General features: G+C 49.2%; 1 protein-coding gene and 1 pseudogene across 5 annotated transcripts in view; one reads left to right on the top strand and one right to left on the bottom strand.

Annotated features, from left to right (window-relative positions):
• Hlcs (holocarboxylase synthetase) overlaps positions 1-26,661 on the bottom strand; it is a 191,303-nt gene that overhangs the window by 105,566 nt on the left and 59,076 nt on the right. For all 5 annotated transcript variants that reach the window (XM_052158121.1, XM_052158119.1, XM_052158116.1 and 2 more), the window contains one exon: positions 3,193-3,464. In XM_052158121.1, the coding sequence (XP_052014081.1) occupies positions 3,193-3,464 (272 nt within the window). The remainder of the gene's footprint in view (positions 1-3,192; positions 3,465-26,661) is intronic.
• LOC127665891 (aminoacyl tRNA synthase complex-interacting multifunctional protein 1-like) lies at positions 12,742-15,722 on the top strand (annotated as a pseudogene).

Raw genomic sequence — 26,661 nt, 5'->3', positions numbered from 1 at the left:
CCTTGAATTCATGGCAATCCTCCTGCCCAAACCTCCTCAGTGCTGGGGTTACAGACATGACGTCCAAAAGCAGATCTTCAAGGCTCTTATGAAATTGCTTCTTTCCTTTCCCTCTGTAGGAGTCAACTGTCTCTCAAACGTTCCTCCTCCTCAACACGATCCACAAAACCTCTGCCCTCTGAACACACTGGCGCTTACTTAGAAACCAAGCCTGCCTGGTGGCCGCGCTGACATGGGATGCTTCCAGGTCAGATGAAGCTGGAGAAGGCGCCAGGACAGCTGCTGATGGTCAACGTCCCTGTCCTCACAGCTCAGGAGGGTGATGCCGCCAAGGTCCCAGAGCCACTGGAGATGCTGTCATGTCCCCACATGCTCCCCTTCCACTCAGTAAGCAGTAACTGCACAAAAGACGCTCGGTGACCCCGGAAGCCTCTACATTGTCCCTATTGTGCTCTTTCCCAGACCAAGAGTAGCAGTCCATCTTAAGAACTATACTGTCAGCCGGGCGGTGGTAGCGCACGCCTGTAATCCCAGCACTCTGGGAGGCAGAGGCAGGAGGATTTCTGAGTTCGAGGCCAGCCTGGTCTACATAGTGAGTTCCAGGACAGCCAGGGCTATACAGAGAAACCCTGTCTCGAAAAAAGAAAAAAAAAAAAAAAAGAACTATACTGTCAGAGTCCACCTGTGGGAACCTGTCCTGAGGCAAAAGAAGCGTAAACTCATGGACACAGTGCCTGGCTTATTTCATATAGTGCTGTAGGCAAACATGAAAAATCCAGGGGTTTAAACATGTAGTTAAACATGAAATAGGAAAATCAAAATTATTCTTTACACAAATAAAAAAATACCCGACCCTTGACAAGTCCACCACACTCACTCACAGAGTGAGTTTGTGTTCAGTTGGCTCGGCCCAGGACGGCTTCACAAGTAAGTCATTCCAGTATCTGACAAAGACTTGGCGTAAGTCAATCAAGAAAGATTCTATGACTCATGGAAAAGACAATTCCAAAAATAACAATGATTCACGATTCGGTTGCCCCGTGATCAAGGGCTCTGTGGCCTCAGGCTGTCCTCACAAGCAGGCTGGCCCCTCATCTTACCAGTAAACAGAATGCACAGGCTCCCTAGATATCCCATCAAAGCAAGCGCCTGGAGGTGCATCTCCAGTGACGGTGACGGTCCTGTGCCTATCCACGCCTAGTCTGCACCACATGTGCAGACAGTTCCCTGGCCCAGATGTAGGACGTGACTGTGGAACCCTCAGAGGTTCTCCGGGCCAGACACAGCCTGGATCCCGTATCTTGGGACTCTACCCAACAGCTGAGCTAACTGAACATGGAAATAGCACAGAAAGGAAAATAAAGGCCTCTGGACTCCTGCAGAGCCAGCAGCACAGACTCTCCCCTTACAACAGAGGAGGGTAAACTCATGGCCAGGAAGATAAGCCAGAGAAAATGACTGGACACAGGATAAAGGCTGAGATTGCCTGTCCAACCCAAGAAATCGATGGCACGGCCAAGTCTAATGACTGCGGACACATTGCCCACCGATCGAGTGTTTCTTGTTTTTGGAAGGGAGAGCCATATGCCCTTTGACTGCCTCTAGTAATCAGTAAGCAATTCTTAACTTCCTATTGCTCCAACTCCTGGAGTCACGGGTTGGGACAGAAGGTGAAGGGTCGTCATAACTTCCAGATGAACCCGATGTCACACCCAGAGACCAAATGGTGGCTGCCAGTACCTCCTGCTGCAGCATGGAAGTTACATGGGGTTTGCTGCAGCACAGGAGTTATTGTAGGCCTTGCTGCAGTGTGGTGGTCATGTGGGCTTTGTAGAGAAAGCAAAAATACAATGAGGGCAAACACATTTGTCAGGTGAGAAATCTCCAAATCTCCCTAGATATACAGTAACAGAAGGGTGACTTTAAAGATAGTAAAAGAAAGCAGCAAAAAAAGCTACTGTTTTCTAAAGAGTCACTGTCTCAGACTGGAGGGATGGCTCAGTAGTTAAGAGCACTGGGCTGTTCTTTCAGAGGTCCCAAGTTCAATTCCCAGCAAACACATAGCAGCTCACAACCATCTGCAACAGGATCTGACGCCCTCTTCTGGTGTGCATGAGAAGAGAGCATTCAAGTACAAGTAACTCCGCCAGTGCCTCTGAATCTTACAGTCATTGGGGCTTCAACATATTCACAACACAGGTCTCCAGATACTTCTCTTAGACTGAAACACCGCCACGAAGACTTTTGTCACCACATAGCTGCTCGCCACTTTAGAAATGGCCAACCTTCAGCTGGATCCACAGACGCCTCATGGGGAGATGGCTCTGTTGGTGACACTTTTGCCACACAAACAGAAGTACCTGAGTTTGACTCCACAGCAGCAACATAAAGAAGCTGGGTGTTCTGCTGGAGAGTCGGCTCAGCGGTGAGAGCTCTGGACTGCTCTTCCAGAGGTCCTGAGTTCAATTCCCAGCAACCACATGGTGGCTCACAACCATCTGTAATGGGCATCCAATGTTCTTTTCTGGTGTGTCTGAAGACAGTGAAAGTGTACTCACATACATGAAATTAAAAAAAAAAAATTCTTTAAAAAAAAAAGAAGAAGAAGAAGCTGGGTGTTTTAACTTCAAGCAGAGGCCACAGAACAGAAAGAGAAATTAAAGCTTAGCGCAAGAATGAATTTCAAACATCCAAGTCGGATGAGAGAGAGCTTGAAAATTGGCTGTCTAGGAATGTACCAGGACCGTTTGCAAAACACAATGTCTCGGCACATTTCCATTTAACCCAGCTATGTGTCGCTCTGACCGACTCTTAGCGCCCTGCAGAATGTCCTAGATTAAATGTGTCACACTGATTACTACACAAAGAAAATGGTCACCTGGTCATGGCCACCTGTTGCACTATTTTTCATAATTTCATTCAAGGATGTTTTGAAATGGCTGACTAAAGGAATTATACCAGTCACAAAAACTGCGTATAAAACACGAGCTCCAGTCCAAGTGCTTCTTTTAATTCCTTTTTTATGGCTCAGGTGAAGGGGTGGGGGGCCGGGGCCGGGAGGGGCGGCAAGGAAGGGCAGGTCTTCCTTCCTACACCACCCCCCTCCGCTCACATGATGGGCAGATCTGTCCCTCCCACTGGGTAGAGAACAGACATCAGTGGACACCTTGGCCAGGCCTGGCTGGAACTCACCCGTCGAGGAGACTCATGGTCGTGGAGGTCACTTCTGCAAACAGAATCACTTTCCCAAGGCGCGTGGTCTGCAAATTCTGTCGATAGGACTCTAGGCTAAAGTGCTCTGATGAGAAGGCTTCAGGGTCGGTGACCACAGGGATGGAAGACGGGGTGATCTCCGCTTCAGATGTGTAGGAGGAGACAAACTTAAGGGAGAGCTTGCTGGATTTTATGATTCCTTCAGGATCCATGCGCTTCCCAAGCCACTGCATAAACGGATCCTGGATTTCCTGTGTCATAGGAAGGGGGGAAGGACTTATGACTTGAGGTTTAATCCACTGACAGTAGTGTTTCCTGAAGATGCTGCTGGGTGACTTTGGTACTTTCTAGATCCTAACAAAAGAACCACATAAGCAGAGTTGGTACATCTAAACACACACAATATGATAGACTAAGTGAGTACTGCAGTTTCAATTCTGTCTCCCAGAACTCACACATTAGAAACTTAATTCCCAAATTCATGCATAATGGTATTTTGGGATGAGACTTTTGAGGTGTGACTGAGTCAAGGGGGTCTTTGCCCTCTCAAATGGATTAAACCATTAGTGGATTACTGGGTCACTGAGTGAGTTAGTTATCACGAAAGTAGATCAGGACTGTAATAAATGCTAAGGTAGTCACCTTTTAGAAGGCGCTTACCATTTGACATGCACAGCACTCCCTAAGGACTGTGCAGAGTGCTCTGTCCCTCTGTCACCAGCAAAAAAAGCCTTCCCTCACTGACATACACGCACATGCACACTCACACACAATGCATGCACTCACATAAACGTTCCCATTCTCAGTCTTCAAACTGTGAGGAATTAATTCCTTATAAACTGTCCAGCCCTAACAGAGTAAAATATAGTTTAAGAATTATACACCAGGATCCAAGGAGGTGAGCCGTCATTTACTTTCTAACCTGGCAATTCTATCCTGGCACACACCAGAAGCCCTCTCCAGCTCTAGAGTTCCTATTTATCTAGTGCTCTGTGCAGTCTACAAGGCAACAGCAAAGAAAGAAACAAACAAACAAAGAAAAGAAAAACAAAAAACAATCACCCTTACATATTTACACTTTTGAATTACATTGTAACGAATTATCCAACCTAGAAACAAACCCTAAGCAGAAGTCTCAGGCCCTCACACAAGTGTCTAATCTTGGTTCCTAGAAGACACACTGTCTGCATGTAAAGGCAGTTGGACACTGTCACCAGCAAAGGGGAAACGGTGTGGCACCCTAAGCTGCTCTCCTTTGTCCTAAAGGTGACAACAGGAAAGACCGTGCTTAACTCAGAGTCTCCAGCCCAGGTCTAAGGGAGGTCTTGAAGTTCCGAGGAGACCTCCATGCCCATCTGCAGAGGTCAGAGACCTTACTTTGGGATGGTTCATCAAGAACTGTGTAGATTCCTTCCAAAAAGGCCTGCACAAAACAGATCCAGGTATTTTAAAAGATTTTATCACTTTTAGTGTATGTGTAAGGGTATCTGTCTGTCTGTGCCCGCGGAGGCCTGAGGAGGGCATCGGATCCCCTGGAACTGGAGTTATGGACAGTTGTGAATCATAGTGGGGGTGCTGAGAACCAAAACCAGGTCCTCTGTAGGAGCAGTGAGTCCCTCTAACCACAGAGTCATCTCTCCAGCCCTGAGAGCCAGGGTTTTAGGACCATGCAAATGTCAGAACTTTCAAAGTAAAATAAAAAGTGTCCCCTTCTCCATTAATACTAGGAGTGTGCCCCAAAGCTCCCCACATTCCAGAGAAAGGGTCGATGAGATGGAATATCATTCAACCAATCACTGCCTACCAGCCTTCAGAACTCACTTCTGGGTTGTAGGAAACATCAAGCAAACAGGAACAACTAATAAGAATATGGGAAGAAATCCAGCCAGTGAGACACATTACAGGGCTACAGAGCAGGCGGGCGGGGTCCTGAATGAAATGGAGTGAGGGATGAGAGTGGACAGAGGTGGATACTGTCTAGTGTTCAGAGGGCGGGATGGATGAGAGCGGGTGAGACCAGGAGCGATGTGCACGTCTGCATCCACAGCACAGGCGGCTGGGACACACACAGTGCCTACACAGTACCTACCGTACCCAGACACAGGCGGCTGGGACACACACAGCGCCTACACAACACCTACCGTACCCAGACACAGGAGCTGGGACACACACAGCGCCTACACAACACCTACCATACCCAGACACAGGCGGCTGGGACACACACAGCGCCTACACAACACCTACCGTACCCAGACACAGGAACTGGGACACACACAGCGCCTACACAACACCTACCGTACCCAGACACAGGAGCTGGGACACACACAGCGCCTACACAACACCTACCGTACCCAGACACAGGAGCTGGGACACACACAGCGCCTACACAACACCTACCGTACCCAGACACAGGCGGCTGGGACACACACAGCGCCTACACAACACCTACCGTACCCAGACACAGGAGCTGGGACACACACAGCGCCTACACAACACCTACCGTACCCAGACACAGGAGCTGGGACACACACAGCGCCTACACAACACCTACCGTACCCAGACACAGGCGGCTGGGACACACACAGCGCCTACACAACACCTACTGTACCCAGACACAGGAGCTGGGACACACACAGCGCCTACACAACACCTACCGTACCCAGACACAGGAGCTGGGACACACACAGCGCCTACACAACACCTACCGTACCCAGACACAGGCGGCTGGGACACACACAGCGCCTACACAACACCTACCGTACCCAGACACAGGAGCTGGGACACACACAGCGCCTACACAACACCTACCGTACCCAGACACAGGAGCTGGGACACACACAGCGCCTACACAACACCTACCGTACCCAGACACAGGCGGCTGGGACACACACAGCGCCTACACAACACCTACCGTACCCAGACACAGAAGCTGGGACACACACAGCGCCTACACAGCACCTACCCTACCCAGACACGGGCGGCTGGGACACACACAGCGCCTACACAACACCTACCGTACCCAGACACAGAAGCTGGGACACACACAGCGCCTACACAGCACCTACCCTACCCAGACACGGGCGGCTGGGACACACACAGCGCCTACACAACACCTACCGTACCCAGACACAGGCGGCTGGGACACACACAGCGCCTACACAGCACCTACCCTACCCAGACACAGGCGGCTGGGACACACACAGCACCTACATAACACCTATCGTACCCAGACACAGGTGGCTGGGACACACACAGTGCCTACACAGCACCTAGATAGGAGGGAGGGGGAGGGAGGCAGGAGGGAGGGAAGGGTGGGAGGGGTGGGAGGGAGGGAAGGGAAGGTGGGAAGGAGGGGGAGGGAAGAAGGGAGGGGGAAGGAGGGGAAGGTGGGAAGGAGGGGGAGGGAGGGAGGGGAAGGTGGGAGAGAGGAGGAGGGAGGGAGGGGAAGGTGGGAAGGAGGGGGAGGGAAGGGGAGGGAGGGGGAGGAAGTCCTTACAGTGTGATCTGTTTGGAGTCAGGCTAAGCCATCTACTCTGTGTCAGAGTTCTATGATGCTCCCACAGTGAAGAAATCAACACATTTCCCAGAACACATCCATGTCATTAAGTAATGCTTGACTGCAATGACATCATTTGTATTTATTATGGAGAAGGGATTCCAGAAGAGCAGGGCAGATGCTCCGAAGAGGCAAGTATGGAGACAGCACGAAAAGGGAAAGGATCTGGAAGGGCAGAGGGGCCAAGGAGGTGAAGGGGCAGAGAGACAGACGGTGGAGCCCACCTGGGAAGCAACAGGAGTTCCTGACAGGATGAGGCAAGGCTGTTGGAACTGGGTCCCTGCCCTGCCTGCTGGGGTGAGGACTGAAGGGAGAAGCACATGCAGGAGGAGTGAGGGCACAGGCTGAAGCTGTGCCGCACACATGCTGAGAACATGCTCCCAGCGCAGGCTAGCATCTGCTGACAGGACATACTCGGATGTTATCAAAATGGGGAGCCCGGCTCGGAGAGATGGCTTAAAGGGAAAGGCGCTTCCCGACAGGTCTGACAACTGGAGTTTAATTCCTGGAACCCACACACAGGTAGAAGAAGGGACTGACATCACAAAGTTGTCCTCTGACCTCCACACACACGCTGTGCGCACATGAATGCACATGCATATATACACACACATTCACATAAACACACACACAGACATACACACAGATATATACACATACACAAACATACATACACACACACACATGATATAACCATCATGTATACATATACATACAGATACATACAGACACATAGACACATAAACATGCACACATGCATACATATAATTATGTATCCACACATACAGATATATACACAGAGATACACACATAAACACAGAGATATATACACACAGAGATATACACACATACACAAGCATACACACACATATATGATATAATCATCAAGAAGTATAAACATTTCCACCTGTCCGTTGCAAACCGGCCAGCTGTGCCCTTTCATATGCACTCGGATGACTACAATGACTTGGAGGCTGAGGTAGTTGCCGCTAAGACATGAACGGGCTATGGGTTGAGTGTTCCCCAAGCCCACATGTTGGCAACCTGACTTCTGATCCAACAGCATTAAGAAGTGGGGCCTTTAATAGCTGACTAGGTCATGACAGCTTGGCACCCACAAACAGGTTAATGTGGTTAGCTCACGTCAACCAGTCGTCCCGGGCGTATAATGGAAGCACCCTCCCTCCCTCCTCTCTCTCTCTCCCTTCTTCCCTCCCTCCCTTCTTCCCTCCCTCCATCCCACTCTTCTTGCTGCCAGTGTATAATACCACAAGATGCTCTCACCAGATGATAGGATCGTGATGTGGCACTCTACAGCAATGTCTCCATCACCAGGAGACACAGGTTCTTCTTTACTGTAGTGTTTTGTTAGTAAATTAACTAAATCAACTTAGCAAAATGAAAGAACAGATAAATGAACAAATTCATGATTCTCAGATAACTTAGCAGTAACCGTTTAGGCAGTATGAAAATGTTGCTGAATTTAAAGTTTTGGATTTTATATATATATAAACACACACACATGTATACATACACACATATATGCATATATGAACAGCTATGTGTAAGCATTATGTGCATGTTCTAACTGGGCTGAAATGTCAGTAGTGTGACCCACTCTCAACCTCCAAACCCATTTCTGCCTTTGAGATGAGCCAGAGCACACTATCGTCTCTTCTTTAAGAGGACATCCCTGTGCACAGTCCCTCACAATCTAGGTCAGACACTCACAGACCTTCAGCGACTTTACGGCTCTCATCAGAATTATAACTTGTAGGCCCCATGTTCAATGTCCCCCTGTCCTGTGAGAACAAGAATTCCATAAAAGCCACACATGTACATTGCTCTCTTGTGCCCAGGGCATCCAGGATCAGGTCTGGCAAATCCCGAACAATCATTCATGGTGGAAATTCATACTAAGTCCCTAACCAAGGAAACTGTACAAAAAATAGACACATGTGCACACACATGGGCACATCCTCCTAGCTATAGGCAAACCCCTCAGAGGGTAATAGGACAAGGTCATCTTTTGTTCGTGTGTGTGTGTGTGTGTGTGTGTGTGTGTGTGTGTGTGAGAGAGAGAGAGAGAGAGAGAGAGAGAGAGAGTGTGTGTGTGTGAGTGTGTGAGAGTGTGTGTGTGTGTGTGTGTGTGTGTGTGTGTGTGTGTGTGTGACTTGTTGGTTATACTGGCTAGTTTGGGTATCAACTTGACACAGGCCAGAGTCATCAGAGAAGGAACCTCAACTGAGGAAATGGCTCCATGAGATCCAGCTGTAGGCAATTTTCTTAATTAGTGATAGACGGGGTGGACCCAGTCCACTACAACTGGTATTGTCCCTGGGCTGTGGTCCTGGGTTCTATAAGAAAGCAGTCTGAGCAAGCCAAGGGGAGCAAGCCAGTAAGCAGCATCCCTCCATGGCCTCTGCATCAGCTCCTGCTCCCTGCCCTGCTGGAGGGCCTGTCCTGACTTCCTCCAGTGATGGACAGTGATGTGAAAGTGTAAGAGGAATAAACCCTTTCTTCTCCAAGTTGCTTTTTGGTCATGGTGTTGAATTCAGCACAACAACAGACACCCTAACTACGACATGGAGGTTGGGATGCCGTGTGTGGGGTGGGTTCTCTCCTTTCACTCTGCAGTTCTTGGTCTACAGGCTCAATGTAATTCCAACCAAACTCTCAAGCACCGTTTTCTTTTCTTTTTTTATAAATTGGCTTAAAATTAATACTAAAATAGAAAATACTTAAAATGTTCAAAAATCAAGTTAAAAGACTTGATTACCTGTTTCACGGCTTACTATAAAGCCACAATAGTGGAGATGCATCAGCCCTGCACAGACTCACAGACGAAAGCAGAACAGAGTCCACAAAAGCAGAGCCACACATTTGACCAACTATTTTGCAAAAGTACTAAAAATACAATTAAGTCAATAAAATAGAACCATGCCTTTCTTGTTTTGTTTTGTTTTGTTTTGTTTTGTTTTGTTTTCAAGACAGGGCTTCTCTGTGTAGCCCTGGCTGTCCTGGAACTAACTCTGTAGACCAGGCTGGCCTCGAACTCAGAAATCTACCTGCCTATGCCTCCCAAGTGCTGGGATTAAAGACATCTTAATATCTTAAGATACATAATTTCTCAGAGGGTACAAAATATAAATGAACTCTGAAGGGGAAAATGTGTCACACTAGACTTCAATGGGGTCAATCCATAAGGAAGAAGAAAGAGTACCAGCAACTCCACCAAGAATTAACACGAAGGGCTGGGGACAAGGCTCTACGGCAGAGCGTGCGCTTACACTCACACACTCACACACACACACACACACACACACACACACACACACACGGAGCCTATCACAGCCCTGGCTTGGCCCTCAGCACGGAAGGGCAGGAAAGGTGGGAAGAGGAGAATATTACAGAAGGAAGTGAGGCAAACACCAGGGAGAGTCTCCTCAACGTGACCAGACAGAGAACTTTTATCTAGAATGTATTTTTTAAACTAAACAACTTAAAACATGGGCAAAATGTCTGACAGAACATTGCCCAAAAGAAAAGAATCCACAACCAATAAGTCAATGAAGAAAATGCTTAGCACCATTTGCTGCCCAGAAATGCGAATGAAAAGCCACAGTGAGACTCGCTAATGTCCTCTGAAATGATGAGTTTAAATCCTGACACTGCTGTGTGACAGCAATCTGTAGAGTAAAGAGAACTCTGAGCAAATAAAAGGCCAGAGTAATTTTGGAAAACAATTTAGCTGGTCGCTGAAAGGATAGAAAATAATACAGCCTAACTCTAATGACCCCAAGAAATCAGGAGTTTAAAATGCTATCTCGCTTTGTTAGAAACTAGGTAAAAGGTCACATTCCAGAGCCCGCCCTTTGTTTAGACCTAGCAGAAAGGCCTTGAATAGGTGATCCTGGCCCCACAAGGTAACAGGAAATGGGCTAAGCTTATCTTGCTTCTGTAAACTGCTTACGCCATTACCCCAAAGCAGGAGTTCACGCAGCTGTAGACATTCAAGAAAATAGGAAACTAACTGGTCCACTGAGCGAGGGACCAATTTAAACTGATTGGCCTAAAAACTATGAAGTGGTACAAATCAATTGGCTCGCATTTCGAGGGCTCTCCATGCTAAGAAATGATTGGTTTGTGATTCGAGGGCTTTGTCGTAAACTTATAAAAGCTGTCGCAATTCAGCACTCATGGTCCACAGTCCTCTAGCCCTGCACAGTGTACACCTGTGGAACCCAGAATTCTGGAATAAAGAAACCCTCATGTTATTGCATCGAGACCGTTTCTCGAGAGTGATTTGGGTGTCACCTTCCAGGGCATGGGGTGCTGGAGCACCCTCGGTTTTGGGGGGTCTTACAGTCGCAAAGTCTTGCTCTGGCTGGCCCAGAACTCTCTGTAGAGTCCGGGCTACTCAGTCTTGAGGGTATAGTGATCGGCTTGCCTCTGCTTCCCAAGCACTGGGAGTAAAGACATGAGATACTATGCCCAGCCCTAGCAGTTTCTTATAAAATAACGTGTATCATACAGTAAAAATTTAGGTCTTAAATATTGAGCCAAGAGTTAAACCACAGATGCATACAAAAGACCTTCATTTGAGTGTCTGTGACACTCCAGTCAACAGCCAGAAGGCACAGACCCAAATGCCCATGGGTAGGAGATGGATAAATAAAGGAACGGTGTTGGTTTCTGCGTCTGTTGGCTTCTGCGTCGACTTCTGTAGCCACCGCCGCTAGCCGGCACACACGCGCGCACCCCGAACGCCGGGCCGCGGACCGCGGTGGAGCCGGGAACCGCAATGAGGCACGCTAGACCAAATGGTTCCACGTGGAGTTTATTTAAGAAGGGAGGGGTAGCCGGCGGGAACGGGAGTAGGAAGGGAAGGAAAAGAGAGAGCGGAAAGGGGCGCTGCTAGGTTATATAGGGGTGGTGACGTAATTACAGGTAAAGGTGGGCTATGGAATTCTGGGTAGATGGCAGCCGTTGCCTGGGCAACGGACCTATACATTGCTTTGCGTGGTGTCTTAGGCCTTAGGTACCTACAAACGGGTCTATTGAAACACTGGAACATGACTCAGCAATAAAAAAAAAACAGCAGAGCATGACTCAGCAATTTAAAATGCTCACCAGGGCATTACTCAGCAATAAAAATGTTGACCTACTCACATATAAACATGTAATGACTCTTGAAAACAGGGCCAATCAAAACTATGAGTCTAGGGAATTGATAAAATGTTTACCTTGCAAGAATGAGAATTCCCAGAGCCCACCTTAAGGAAGCTAGGTGTGGTGGTGCACATTCAGTACACACTGGAATCCCAAATCTCATCACTGAGGCGAGGGACACAGGTACATTCCTAGGGCTTGCTGGCCAACTGTCCTCACTATGTGGCAACTTCCAGGGGATTAAGAGACCCTGCTTCCAAAAAGATAAAAGAGGAAAGGTGTGGGGGGTGGGGGGTGAACGTTATTGGGATCTCTCCAGAAAGACCACACCAAGCCAAACAGTTCCAGGAGAGGTTTGTTGAGAGGGGAAAGGGCAAGGTGGCAGTAGAAGGAGAAGAGGAGGGAGAAAGAGAGAAAGAGAGAGAGAGAGCGCTCTTATATATGGATGATGATGGTGATGTGGTATCAGATAAATATGGGAGCCAAGCGAGATGGGAACCAAGTGGATTCTAGGAATATGGTGGCTGTTGCCTTGGCAACAGGTGTATAGGTCACGCTGTGGCCTATGTGATGTGACAGGTTTCAGAGGTCCTGGTACCAACAAGCTAATGACCTCTGCATGGACACACATACACATATGCACCTGAACATGCCTGAACATATACACACATAGTAAGATAAATGTGTTCAACAAAATCCCATTTAGGCAACATTTCAGAAAGGCCAGGTTCACAATCCATGGTGGTAGAGGGTGGGGAGGGGGAGGGGGTGAAGGATGAGGGGGTGTCGTGAGGCTGGGCATGGGGGTGAGAGCGCAGGAGACTGTACGCCAGATCAGTGCCATTATCTCGAGTACAAATCATACCTAAATAAAATTGATTAAAAAAAAATCAAATGGCCGAAAGTTTGAGCCACACAGAAACGAGCACCCCATCACTGGCGTTCAAAAGCAGGTCGCAGGGCGTGGGGGCTCGCTTGTGCTAGTGCGCACACTCAGAGCGGCACTCTGGTAAACACGATGACTTGTGTGTGGCTAGGATGGGGACCTGATGCTGACTGTCCCTCCAAAGCCACCCTTCCCCCCTCGCTACCCCTCTTGCCCCAAAACCCGTTGTTCATCTGACAAATCAGTGCTGGATTAGAAGTATTACTACCGTCTGTGTTTGTGTTCTGAAGTTCCATTTCCCAATCTATAAAGCTTTTTATCTCGGAGACACATTTGGCTCATGATAAATAATTAGATTAGTCCCACTCCGGTCACAGCATCGGCAGCTGCTAGGCAACCAGAGCGGGAAATCAGAAATGAGTCATCAAAGACTGGCACGCAAGCCCTTTTTATGGGTGTCTGGTTCTTAAATACTTTAGGGACCAGGGACAAATGTATGTCTACTCTCATGGAATGCCTGTGAAACACCCCAATTCTTCTCCATCTTTTTAAAATCCACTCAAAAAAAAAAAAAAAAGAGTAAGATGTTTAAGGTTTGAATCCATCTCACTGACCTGTGACCCTAGTCCCAATAAAAATATACAGAGCATCTACAGAGAAATGTCACAGACACCTGTAAGAGATGCCGCAGCCCTGCAGGAAGCCCTAAGCCAGGCAGGTGAGCGAGGGTGAAGGGTGTGGTCCCGAGAGCTGGGCCAGGGTGTAGAGTTCTGTTTTCCGAGGAAAGCAACTCTTTGACAACAGCCTCCCTAAAGTGGGGTGTCCTGAAGACACAAAGGAATGGAGCCCTGCTGGTCTCAGGGAAAGAGCAGGGACCCTGAGACCCATTACCACACCGTGTCTCCACTAACCCCTCTCCTCTCACTGAGAGCAAGGAGGTGCAGGCCCTGGGTGATTATGGATCTCAGATATGGGACGGCAGAGATGTGCAAGACAGAGTCAGAAGACCATGTGCTAAGAGTTGTTCAAGCCGTTAGTGGGGAAATCAAGACCCAGCACCCTCCTCTTATGAAACCCCCACTGCCCTCTACAGTGTTGTGTTTTGTTTTGTTAAGACAAGACCTTACTATTTAGCCCTGGCTGTCCTAGAATTCACATGTAGATCCCCTGGCCTTCAACTCACAGAGACCCACCTGCCTGCCCCTGCCGCCCAACTATGGAGTTATAAGCATGCACCACTGTACCCAGCTCCTCTACAGTTCTTGAAAAGAAATGTTGATTATCTCCTACTCTAAGACCATACACAAAAACTTCACTCTTGCCAGGAGCAAGCAATGGTGCCCAACTTTGGGAGGCAGAGGCAGGTGGATCTCTGTGAGTTCAAGGCTAGTAACTACTACACAGGGAGACCCTGTCTTCACGACACTCCTGAAAAGTTCCAAATGATGATAACAAGCTTCACTCTTAAACTGAATTACTGCCACCCTCCCCAACAACCAGATCGTAGGACATGGACTGGACTGGAATTACCACGCTCCTTCCTTCCTTCCCACCCAGCCTTGCAGGATACACTGATACTCCTAAGTCATCACAGCCTGAAGGAACTCCCAAAGAAGTTGAAAGGCAGACAAGAAAAGATGTGAGTACAGGCTACAGTGTCCTGGAGGGACGTGCACAGGGCTCTTGGTGACTGAGCTTCAGGAAGATGTGGCCCCTGAGCTACTATGAGAAAGAAGACCCTCTCCAATACAGGTCAGGATTTTAATTTTTCTCGCCCAGTGGGTGGTGGCACACATCTTTAATCCCAGCCCTCAGGAGGCAGAGACAGGCAGATCTGTGAGTTTGAAGCCAGATTGGTCTACAGAGTGAGTTCCATGATGGCCAGGGCTACAAAGAGAAACCCTGTCTTGAAAACACACAACCAACCCGGCTGAGGCTGCTCGAGAGCCTCCCCACTTCATGATTTTCTGGGGAAAGATGGCAGTAATGCTGCTGTTCTGAGGAGGCTGGAGCAGAAGGGTACAGAGGCAGGTCTGATCATTATCTCAAGCAGCAGGTTGCTCTTCTCACAATGTTGCAGGCAACATTGTGAGAAGAAAAGAAACTTCGAGTTGAAAATGCTAAACTGAAAAAAAGAAATAGAAGAACTAAAGCAAGAGCTGATTCAGGCAGAAATTCATAAGGGAGTGAAGCAAGTACCCGTCCCATGAGTACTTCACTAGAGACTAATTGTACAGTGTCTGAAAATTTGATACAGTCAACATCAGTAACAACCACCACCTCTTCTGGTACAAAAGAGCAGATCAAAGGAGGGGGAGGAGAAGAAAAGACGGTAAAAGAGAAGACTGAAAAGAAAGGAGAGAAAAAGGAGAAATAGCAGTAGTCGGCAGCAGCAGGTGCTGACTCTAAGCCTATGGACACGTTGCACCTGGATCTTCGAACTGTTGTATCGTTGCTGCCAAGAAACACCCCGACGTAGATTCACGGTATGTCTATGATGTTGATGTGGGAGAAGCAGCCCCAAGAGTGGTCATCAACGGGTTGGTGAATCATGCTGCTCTAGAACAGATGCAAAAGCAGACAGTGGTTTTGCTTTGTAATCTGAAGCCTGCAAAAATGCGGGGAGTGCTGTCTCAAGCAATGGTGACGTGTGCCAGTACACCAGAAGTGGAGATTCCGGCCCCTCCCGACGGGGCCGTCCCCGGAGACAGAATCACTTTTGATGCTTTCCCTGGAGAGCCCGACAAGGGACTGAACCCTAAGAAGAGGATCTGGGAGCAGATTCAGCCTGACCTGCACACCAATGATGAGTGTGTGGCCACACACAAAGGAGCTCCCTTGGAGGGGAAAGGAGTTTGCAGGGCCCAAACCATGGCCAATAGTGGAATTAAATAAGTGCTCTGTAACTGAAAGGCATTGGTGAAACCTTAATAGCAATAAAGAGGAGTGAGTTTATTATTCATAATTCAAAAAAAAGAAGAAAGACAGAAAGCACAACCAAAAAGAACAACAGAAAAAGATGTCACTTTCTCCCTCCCTGGAATCTGGAGCCATCCCAAATCTGGGAAACGTGAAGGGTATTTTCACAGTCACCGGCTAAGACAGGACGCTCTTGTAACAGGGTCTCCCCCAGAGAGCAGGCCAGGGAGGGCCTCCTGGTGGCAGGAACGCATTGACGGCTCCTACCAGTCACTGACTGGGAAAGAAGCAGGACCCAGAGGAGGACACACGAGAGCCCAACAAGCGACTGGCTGGCCACAGCACAGCCTGCTACCCAGGGCAGCTTTAGAAGCTGAGTCTGACTTCCTTTTGCTGACCTGTGGTGGACTCCATGTAAACTGGAGGCTAATAAGCCCACTGTGTATCCTACAGGAGGCCCAGTTTCTCCTATTAGCATTTTAAACACTGCACAGCCAGGTGTCTATCAGGATGCAGGCACACCACACGGGGCTGTCAAAGCGTGGCACTAAGGATGCTGCCCGCCTGGGTCAGTCCTAACTTCACTGAAGGTTGGGATTATGTTCAGAGCACTCTCCAGGTGAACTTTGACCCCAAGCACCAACATCAAGCTGAGCGAGGCTCCGTGACGTGTGAGAGGCATCTTCACACACCTGTGCATCTCCTCACCATGATGGTCCCCAAGCCAGATGCTGCTGTCCCAGCCACACAGGCCCTGTGCAGGCTGCTGTCCACGTCTGATACCTGCAGACTCCTCCTTACAGGGAGGGCTCGGATTCCCAGATCAGGTTCCCAAGGTGCTGCCTCTCCTCAGGAGCTTAACCACCAACCCCAACACAGCAAACTGAATAGATCCAAGAGGTTTCAGGTCATGATGTTTTATCACGGCAACAAAGAAATATAGCTAAGGAATTATGTTTATGTACTTCCTCAAAAATTTAAACACAAAGTTGACCTATAATCCAGCAAGCTACCCTCTGGTCCACAACGTCAGTGGAGGCCCAGTGCCTAAGCCCACACCTCTCACAGCCTGACTCTGTCCGTCCATCAAAAGAGGGAACAGCAATATACATTTAACTTAATGTTACCCAGTCACTACGCAGGAAGAGTTTGGATACATGTATCTTCTGATACATTGGTGGCTCTTGAAGATACTTTGCTATATGAAAAAGAGCTGGACACAAAAGGCTACATACAGGATTCCAAACAATGAGCAAGATCTACAACAGGCAAACTCCTCAAAACAGGAAGACAGAGGTCAGCAGGAACCAGAAGAGGAGGGAGAGTTACCAAGAGTTTCTTCTTGGGTTGATTAAAAAAAGAAAAAAATTTTTTAGAGGGCTGGAGAGATGGCTCAGCAGTTAAGAGCACTGGCTGCTCTTCCAGGGGTCGAGTTTAATTCCCAGCAACCACATGGTGGCTCACATCATCTATAGGGGGATCTGATGCCCTCTTCTGGCAGGAGGGTATATATGCAGCAGAGCACTCAGACATTAGATAAATAAAAAAAATTTAAATGCTTTAGAAATAGACAATAGAGATGGTTGTGAAAAACTGAGGTGTCATTTATGCTACAGAACTGCTAACTCACAGATCTTCAAGGTATCAGATTTTACACACACACACACAGACTAGAAGGAGGGCTGGCAAATGGCTCAGTGAGTAAAGGTGCGTGCCACTCACACTGGTGACCTGAGCCGGAGCTCAGAACCCATATCCTGGGAACAGTAAACTGACTCCCACGGGTTATATCCTCTGCTCTCTAAATCGCCCATACAAATAATTTAACATTTCTAGAGGTCAGATTTCCATTTCTCTTCTTCCAGGAGGCTCCCCACCACTTCGTACTTAGGCCCCCACTCTGTCTCCCAGGGGGATGTGCAGAATCCCAAGTGTCTTACTACGCCTAACCCTCTCCACTCCCAACCCCCACTCTGTGGCCCCCAAGTGCTGAGTGACTAGGAGGAGAAGCCACAGAAGGGACCTCTCTGCACAGGTCTCTCAAAGTGACACCAAGATGTTAGCAGCAATTTCCTCTACTAAATGATTTTTTTTTTTAAAGAAGATTTATTTATTTATTTATTTTTTATGTATGTGAGTACACTGTAGCTGTCTTCAGACACACCAGAAGAGGGCATCAGATCTCATCACCGATGGTTGTGAGCCATCATGTAGTCGATGGGATTTGAACTCAGGACCTTTGGAAGAACAGTCAGTGCTCTTAATCGCTGAGCCATCTCTCCAGCCCTGCTAAGTGATTTTAAATACCACTTCACCACACAAGCACCTACAGCAACAGAACAAAAGCCTTGGTAGTGGTTTCAATGAGATGTCCCCCCCTAGGCTCAGACATCTGAATGCTTGGTTTCCCCTGCTCCTCGGTGGCTTAGGAGGTGTGGCTTTGCTGGAGGAAGTAGGTCACTGGAGGAAGTAGGTCACTGGGAGCTCTATGTCATCCTCAGTGTGGTCTCTCTGCTTCCTCTTGCAATTCCAAAAAATGCGCTCTCAGTTTCCAGCTCCAGCCGCCTCATCGGTCTGTTGGACACACCACGCACACATAACCCTCCAGAGTAATAGTGATGGACTCTTACCCCCTGGTACATACGCCAAAATTATCCTTCTAAAAGTTACTTTGGTCATAGTTTTATCACAGCAACAGAAAAATGACTCAAACAGCCACCACCTCCTGGGCACCTGCTTCATGCCAAGCACTGTTCTGGGCAGTTCAAACCAGAGGACATCTCTGTGCACCTCGGACCTCCCACTGGACAGGACAGATCGCCTAAGAAAGCCAAGGTGGCTTAGAACACTGTCCCATGCCCCCACTGAAAGCAGTCTGAGGTCTGTATGGGAGCTCCTCTCCACAGGGTAAGCTGGTGCCAGTCTTTAGTCCTGACAACAAGAGAGGAAGAGGCAGGCCGGTCTCTGTGAATCTGAAGACAGCCTGGTCTACAGAGTGAGTCCTGGGAGAGCAAGGGTTACATAAAGACTCTGGAGAAAGAGCTTGAGAAGGAGAGGAAGACAGAAGAGGAGAGGGAGGAGGGGGAAGGAAAGAGGGGGAACATTAACAAACTCCAGGTAAAACCGGGATTCTTGGCTTTGCCACTGAAAACTCAGGACAAGTCAGTACTGAGCAGAGTTGAAGTTTATTGAAATCAATAGTTTGTGTCAGTTTGCACATAATATTCATGTCTCAAAATGAGGTAATTTTGAAATCACAGGGCCACCTGGGGCACAGGGCAGGACTCTAGTTGATAATGTGCAAATGTATTATAAATGTGTGTGTTTGTGTGTGTGAATGTGACACGTGTGTTATGTGTTTGCCATAGCAGACGCTTGAAAACAGCCCCTTGTCCTTCTACTCTGTTTGAGACAGGATCTCTTGTTTGACACATACCAGGCTGGCTGGCCCTGCAAACCCCCTGCACCCTCTGGTGTCTCCCTCTCACCTCACTACAGGAAGCCTAGAACTAGATTACAGGGACTCTGGGATTTAAGCCCAGGCCCTCAATTGGCACAGCAGGAATTTTATGCACAGAGCCATCTCCCCACCGTGCAAGACCTGTTTAACATAAGAAAAGGAGTTAATAGAAAGATGTTCTGAGAAAAATCGAGGCATCCCAAGAACAGTCACACATTCTAGTGTGTGCAACAGCCAGGGAAAGAAGACTGGGTGATTTCCGAGGTAATTTTGAGATCACAGGGACACCTGGGGCACAGGGCAGGACTCTAGTTGATAAGGTGAAGCTGGAAGGTCTGGAACTCAGGAAGTCAGAAACTCCCCAGTGTAAGCTAAGGTAACAACAGCCCATCCAACATTCGAGGGAGGAGTGGGCCTGGGGGGGGGGCATGTTCAGTGCCCCCCCAGCCTCTTTCCATTTAACAGTTTTGTGCATGCCTACAAATGTGATGCAGGAGGGGAAGGGGACGTCAGGGATCCTCCAGCGCCCTTTGCCTTATGCCCTCAGGGCAGGGTGTCTCACTGAGCCCCAGACCTCACTGTGTCTGACTGGGGGTGGCCCCAGGATCTCCTGGTCTCTGCTACGTAGTGCTGGGGTTACAGGTCGGTGAAGCCACACGGAGAAGTTTTTTTTAAAAAAAGATTTACTTGGGGGCTGGTGAGATGGCTCAGCAGTTAACTGCACTGACTGCCCTTCCAAAGGTCATGAGTTCAAATCCCAGCAACCACGTGGTGGCTCACAACCATATGTAAGGAGATCAGATGCCTTCTTCTGGGGTGTGTAAAGACAGCCACAGCGAGCGGAGCTGGAGTGAGCGAGGCCAGAGCGAGAGCTGGAGAGTTGACTCAGCTGTTAAGAGCACCGACTGTACTTCCAGAGGTCCTGAGTTCAAATCCCAGAAAGAAACAGTGGTTCACAACCATCTGTCTTGAGATCAGATGTCCTTATGTGGTATGTCTGAAAACAGCTACGGTGTAACACTACATCTAATAAATATAAATAAATAAATCTTTTTAAAAAATTACTTCTTTTCGTGTATTTGAGTGTTTCAACAGTTGTAAACCACCGTGTGGGTGATGGGAACCAAACTCAGGTCCTCTGTAAAAGTATTAAGCACTCTGAGTCACAGAGCTAATGTCCCCGCCCTACACCCAGATTCACTGGTACCTGGGATCCAAACTCAGGTCCCATGCTTCCAAAGCAGGCTCTCTTGCTCACTGAATCCTCCTCCTCGCCCCCCCCCCTTAGCATTTATTCCTTTTGTTGGGGGAGGGCAGAGGTGCCACACTGTGGGGAGGTCAGAGAAAAGCTTACAGGAGTCCGTTCAGCTAGGTGGGTCTTTTGGATCACAGCTGGTCAAGCTTGGCAGCAAGCCCCTTTGCCCACAGAGCCCTTTTGTCAGCCCTCAGCTACATTGGCACTCTTCACAACAAATGTTGGTTCTCGGCTTGCCAGGGGCTTTGGACTCCAGAGAGAAGGGCTCCTCTCCCTCCCGACAGTGCCACAACATCCCGCCTGTCCACCCTGCCTCACAACCACACAAGCAACAAGTGGCAGAGCTGGAATTGGATGCCATGAAACCGAATCCACTGGCCCCTGAATTCTTGCTCTAATTCCTCCCCACGGTCTCTAGCAATGACCCCAGTCTTACCCAAGTCGAAGCAACACAGACTGTCATGGCCGGCTACCAGAGCCCCACAGACAGATACAAACTCTGGCAAGTGCAAGTTTGGGGTGCAGCTAGGATCTGGGAAGCAGGGTGGTGGGGGGACTGTGGGTTGGTGCGAGGAACCACATCACATCAAGGTGAAGCTTGGACTCACCATCTCCCTGCTGCTTCCTTTCTGATAGATGACATTTCTCACACAAAGCAAAGATTTTAATCCCGTAGCTGAGTTACTGGCCTCACGGTGATCCGGTTTGAGCGGGATAAATCGCATTCACTGTGGGCAGGGTTGAAAGAACCAGAGCAAGGGGCGATGCGGCACCTGAGGAGCACAGGGAACACTGCACAACCTCGTGATGGAACCACCCAGAGGTGGGCGCAGGAGGAGCAAGACTGGGGGACAGTGCTGAGGGTGAGGAGGACTATGGAGGGGCCAGCACCCCTCTGCAGTGGGCACTGCCTGGGGAGGGTTCTCACAGGCCAGGCCTGACGTCTGTCCCTGCTGCCATCTGCCCTTCTGCACACTCTGATCCTCAGCTAGACCCTGGGCCACACTGAACCAGGAAGTCTGCATGCAACTCTGAGTTATTTTCCATTGTGATTAAACACAATGAGGTAAAACCTGACGGGCTTACAGAAGGAATGGTGGATTGGGGCTGGTGGTTCCTCCTGGCAGGAGGTACAGCAGAAGGCACCGTGGCCAGGACAGGAAGCTGAGTGCTCAGGCCTTCAACTGTAGGCGTGAGACAGAGAGGGCGAATGGAAAGTGAGGTTAGCCAGGGTCCGAGTCCACCCCCTAGTGACCACACTCCTGCTGTAAAGCCGCAGCCCTGAAGAACCCCCTGAGTCCTGAAGCATCAGACCAGGGACACATTTAAGCCACCACAGTGTACCATGCGTGCCACCTGTGACATGAATCTGAGGGGCTCCTCGGGCTCCATCTACAGCAGTGCCTCGGGAAGTAGGCACTCAGTGTGTGTCTTCCTTTATTATGTAAAGTGATAGCCTGGTGCAGTTGCGGTAAAAGGCCCTAGATTTACTACTTTCCACCCCACACCCCTTTCCCCCCACTGCTCCACTCCCTACCCTCCCATCCCAAGTGGTGAAGACCACAAAGGGCTGAGGGGGAGAGTAACAGAGAACCGAGTAAGTCATTTCTAACAAGGCTGGGTTTATGGGCCTCACACCTCCTCCAGCCAACGAGGTTCATTCTAGAAGCAGGGGGGAGGGGCAGGAGGGGGGGGCTGAGACAAAGGGAGGCTTTAGGCAGGAATCAACTGCTGCCCTTACAACTAAGAGGGCGGACTTCCACTCACAGGGCTCCTGGGTTTGGGCCGGCATCCGCAAGAGTCTCCAAGGCCTTCATTAGCCATGCCTTATTCGAAACGCCCGCCATTTGTCAGAGTCCAACACAAACCAACTTCTGACAGTTTGGGGAACATGAAGGGGGCAAAGCCAAGAAAACACGCCTGGGGTGCCAGTGGAAACGCCTGCTCAGCTCTCCCGGAAGTGGACTCGCCTGGTCTCCTCGTACCCAGGAGTGACCATTAATACTTCCTGCTATGGTCTGGATGTATCCCACAAGTTCATGGTCATGGCCCTAATTCCATAATGCAGCTGTACTGGGGGGTGGGGCCTTGTGATCAGCGCTTGGGTCACGGGGAGTCGAGGAGCCTGAGTGTGGATGACTGGTTCCCCTTCTCCTCCAGAGGCTGGATGGGTCGCCCGACAGCCCTCCCTCAGAGCAGTTTGACCTGTGTGTCACCTACTGCACAGATATCTGCTGCATGTTAAGGCTTGACAGTGACGTGTACCCCAGAAGCTCACACGTTTTTGCATTTAGTGCCCCGATGGAAGCACTGCAGGAGCTGGGCGCCTTTAGGAGCTGGGAGATACAGACGCAGGCAGGTCTTTCAAGTCGGACCTACCCCTGCTCCTGGTCCAACCAGGCTAGGCAGGGACTCACGCATACAAACGCAATCCCCCTCTGCCACTGAGCGACTCTGGCATGAGCTACGTTCCTGAGGCCACAATCCAAAGCAAAACCCCGCTCCTTACATCCTCTCTGTCATGTGTTCTGTCCCACGATGGAACTGCTGGCCACCAAGAGCCAAGACCTCCTCTGCATCCAGGATATGCTCAGGTGCCACCATTTTTCATGTGCCTGTCTTCTGTTCTCTGGAGCACTGCCCATGGGGCAGGGTCACTGGACATGGGGGTCAGATAAACTGGCCTGCCACCAACCAACTGTAAAGTCAAGTGAACGCAGCTTGTGCTGGGCCTCCAGGTCTCCGTTTTCATTAGGCTGTTGTTGCTGTTGTTGTTGTTGTCTGTGGTTTTTGTTTGCTTGTCTGGATGTTTGGTTTGATTTTGGGGACAGGGTTTCTCTATGTAGCCCTGGTTGTCCAGAAACCCACCTCATAGGCGAGGCTGGCCCAAAGCTGAGAGGGAGCAAGTGCACCCAGTGCCAACTGGGAACCAATGCCACCGTCTGACAACCCTAAACATCAGTGCCAGAGGCCGCTGCCTGCCCTGAAAGGAGCCCAAGGGGGCTCTGAGCTCTGATTTCCGTATTAGTAATAACACAAGCATCTTAAAAACAAAAGGTCCGCCTAGGGAGATGGCTGTCAGGGAAACGCTTACCATGGGCAGATGGGGACCTGAGTTCAGTACCCAGGGACCCGAATAAAACGTTGATATGTCAGTCTAGGCCCATAATAGCAGTAGCGGGAGGGAGAACAGGGGCATCCTTGGGTTCACTGGCCAACCTGCGAGCTGAACCAATGTGCTCCAGAGTCAGTGAGATCCTGCCTCAGAAACAAAGACCGAGCGCGCGGAGCAAGCGCTCCATGTTTTAACCCTTGGTGTACAGCCGTGCGCGTATACACACACACACACACACACACACACACACACGCACACGCACACGCTCACCCACACATGTATGTACATACGGAGGTAGGCACACACACACACAGATGCGCACACATACATACATACATACACATACACACACACACACACACACACACACACACGCATGCACGCGCACACACACACATACACATGCACACGCTCACCCACACATGTATGTACATACGGAGGTAGGCGCACACACACGCAGATGCGCACACATACATACATACACACACACACACACACACACACACGCATGCACACACACACATACACATGCACACGCTCACCCACACATGTATGTACATACGGAGGTAGGAACACACACGCACAGATGCGCACATATACACACACACGTGCGCGCGCACACACACACACACATGTATGTACATATGGAGGTAGGCACACACTCGCACAGACGTGCACACGGAAGCTTGCAGCCCTTTTTATCAGTAAAATGTCAACAGTAGTGAATTTGGCTGAAGGTTTAAGTGCAACCTAGAAAGAAGTCCTCCTGTCCTTTTACTTTTCAAAAATAAATGTGTGGACAGAAGGCACTTCTGTCACTAAAAGAGATGTGACCCTCTTTCAAAAAATAAAATAAAACCAGGGGCTGGAGAGATGGCTCAGTGGTTAAGAGCACTGACTGCTCTTCCGTATGTCCTGAGTTCAAATCCCAGCAACCACATGGTGGCTCATGACCATCTGTACTGAGATCTGATGCCCTCTTCTGGTGTGCCTGAAGACAGCTACAGTGTACTTACATACAATAATAAATAAACCTTAAAAAAAAAAAAAAAGAAAGAAAAGAAAGGAAATAAAATCAGAACAGCTGAACGTAGTGGTTCACAAGAAAGGCTGAGGCAGGAAAGTACTGCTCTTAAAGCCAGCCTGGTGGACAAAATGAGACTACAGTTGGAAAAAGACCTCCCCATATCCCAATCAAAACACATGGAAGAACACATCCGGCCATTTTGCATTTAGCTGGATCTGAAGGTGGCCCTCACCCCCACTCCCTTGCCGTTGGGGTCAGTGCAGGGCCGCTGAGGCCGCACCAGAGCAAGCAGCCTCTGAGAGACTGCAGACTTCCACCGCCACGGAGCAGTTCGAAGACAGGCGGGCTGTACAGGCCCCGGTGGGTACGTTTCGTGAGGCTCCTCAGCCTGAGGTTCGGCAAGTTCTTAATGGCTTGCTGGCAGGGAAAGCACACCAGTCTGGGTCTTGGGACTTGAATCCTGTCCAGACTGCACATAACCGCTGGCTGACAGGGCTGCAGCTTGAGTGTGCTTGGTGACTGCAGGCTGCCTGGTAAGACCTAAGTTTTGAAACCAGGAATGGTAGCTTAACAAAATTTACGGGTTGTAGAAAAAGTCACCAGCCTCTGGGGAAGTGAGCTCAGCCTCACCCTTCTGACAGCAGCCCCGGGTGGCCGGTTTGGCAAGAAGTGTTGGCGCTCCTGCCGAAAGCTTTTGACCTCCCCTTCTGCTACAGGCAGACAGGCCATTCCAGGTAAGAACTGAGGGAGACCAGGGAAGCAAGAAAAACCCATGAAGGTGTGGCTTTGAGTCACATAAGTAATCCCCCTCATGATTAAAAAATAAAAACAGTAAAAGTTCTATCTTTCAAAAGCAGAAGGACTCAAGGCACGTGCAGCTCTGGTCTCCACTAAAGCACCACATGTGTGCAAGCATGCACACTGTACAGAGTGAAAGGAATTGAGTCGTGTGTGTTAAAGGTATATGCATCTGTGCGGGTGCATGCACACGTATGTGCAATGCACGCTGCCTCTGCGTGGGCTTGTGGAGACCAGAGCTCAGCCTCTGGTGTCTTCTATCATTTTTCACCTTGGTGTTAGAGACAGGGTCTCTTCAGTGAATCTGGGGTTAAGTCAGCGATTCTCAGCCTTCCTAATGCTGTGACCCTTTAATATAGTTCATCATGCTGTCATGAACAAAAAAATATTTTGGGGCTGGAGAGATAGCTCAGTGGTTAAGAGCACTGACTGCTCTTCTGAAGGTCCTGAGTTCAAATCCCAGCAACCACATGGTGACTCACAAGCATTCATAAAGAGATCTAATTCCCTTTTCTGGGGTATCTGAAGCCAGCTACAATGTAGCTACATGTAACAATAAATAAATCTTTTAAAAAAAATATTTTCGTCACTACCTCATAACTGTGACTTTGCTACTGGTACAAATCATAATGTAAATAGCTGTGTTTTCCAGTGGTCTTTAAAAGGGTTGTTCATCCCCTAAAGGTGTTGCAACCCACAAGTTGACAACCACTGAGCTAAAGCTATCAGATTGTCCGTCCCGAGCCCTCCAGGTTTCTGCACCCTAGTACTGTCTGGCTTTTTATGCAGGTGTGGGATGTCCACAGTCACACTTACAAAGCAAGCAAGCCCGTTACCACTGAATCGGCGTCCCACCCCTGAAGGTCTATATCTGAGGGGCCGAAGTCAGATCCCTTCCTGTTTCTCTGCAGTCTGCCGACTTCTGCATTCTGAACTTGGGCAGTTCTTACTGCAACATAAGGATTGCTTTTCAGAACAGAACGTGCAGCAGATGCTGCTAACGCAGGGCAAGCAAGCACCCAGCACCATGAGGTCTTCAGAGTCACAACATTTTGAGATGCAAACAAAAGAACCGGAGACCGAGGCCGACAGAATCCAAGGCAGGGAGCCTGGCAAGCAGAAGCCACCGGCTCCTCTACTTCCTACAGTGCTTGGCCTGCAGCCGGGAGAGAACAATCTGGAAACAATCGGCTGGGCAGCTGCTCTCATCAACAAACTGTTTATTGTAAGAAAGTGGCTGGGTCAAAGGGCAGACATCAA

The sequence above is a fragment of the Apodemus sylvaticus genome, chromosome 15 (assembly GCF_947179515.1).
Source record: "Apodemus sylvaticus chromosome 15, mApoSyl1.1, whole genome shotgun sequence".
Lineage (NCBI taxonomy): Eukaryota > Metazoa > Chordata > Mammalia > Rodentia > Muridae > Apodemus > Apodemus sylvaticus.
This window is presented reverse-complemented; position numbering and strand designations above follow the sequence as displayed.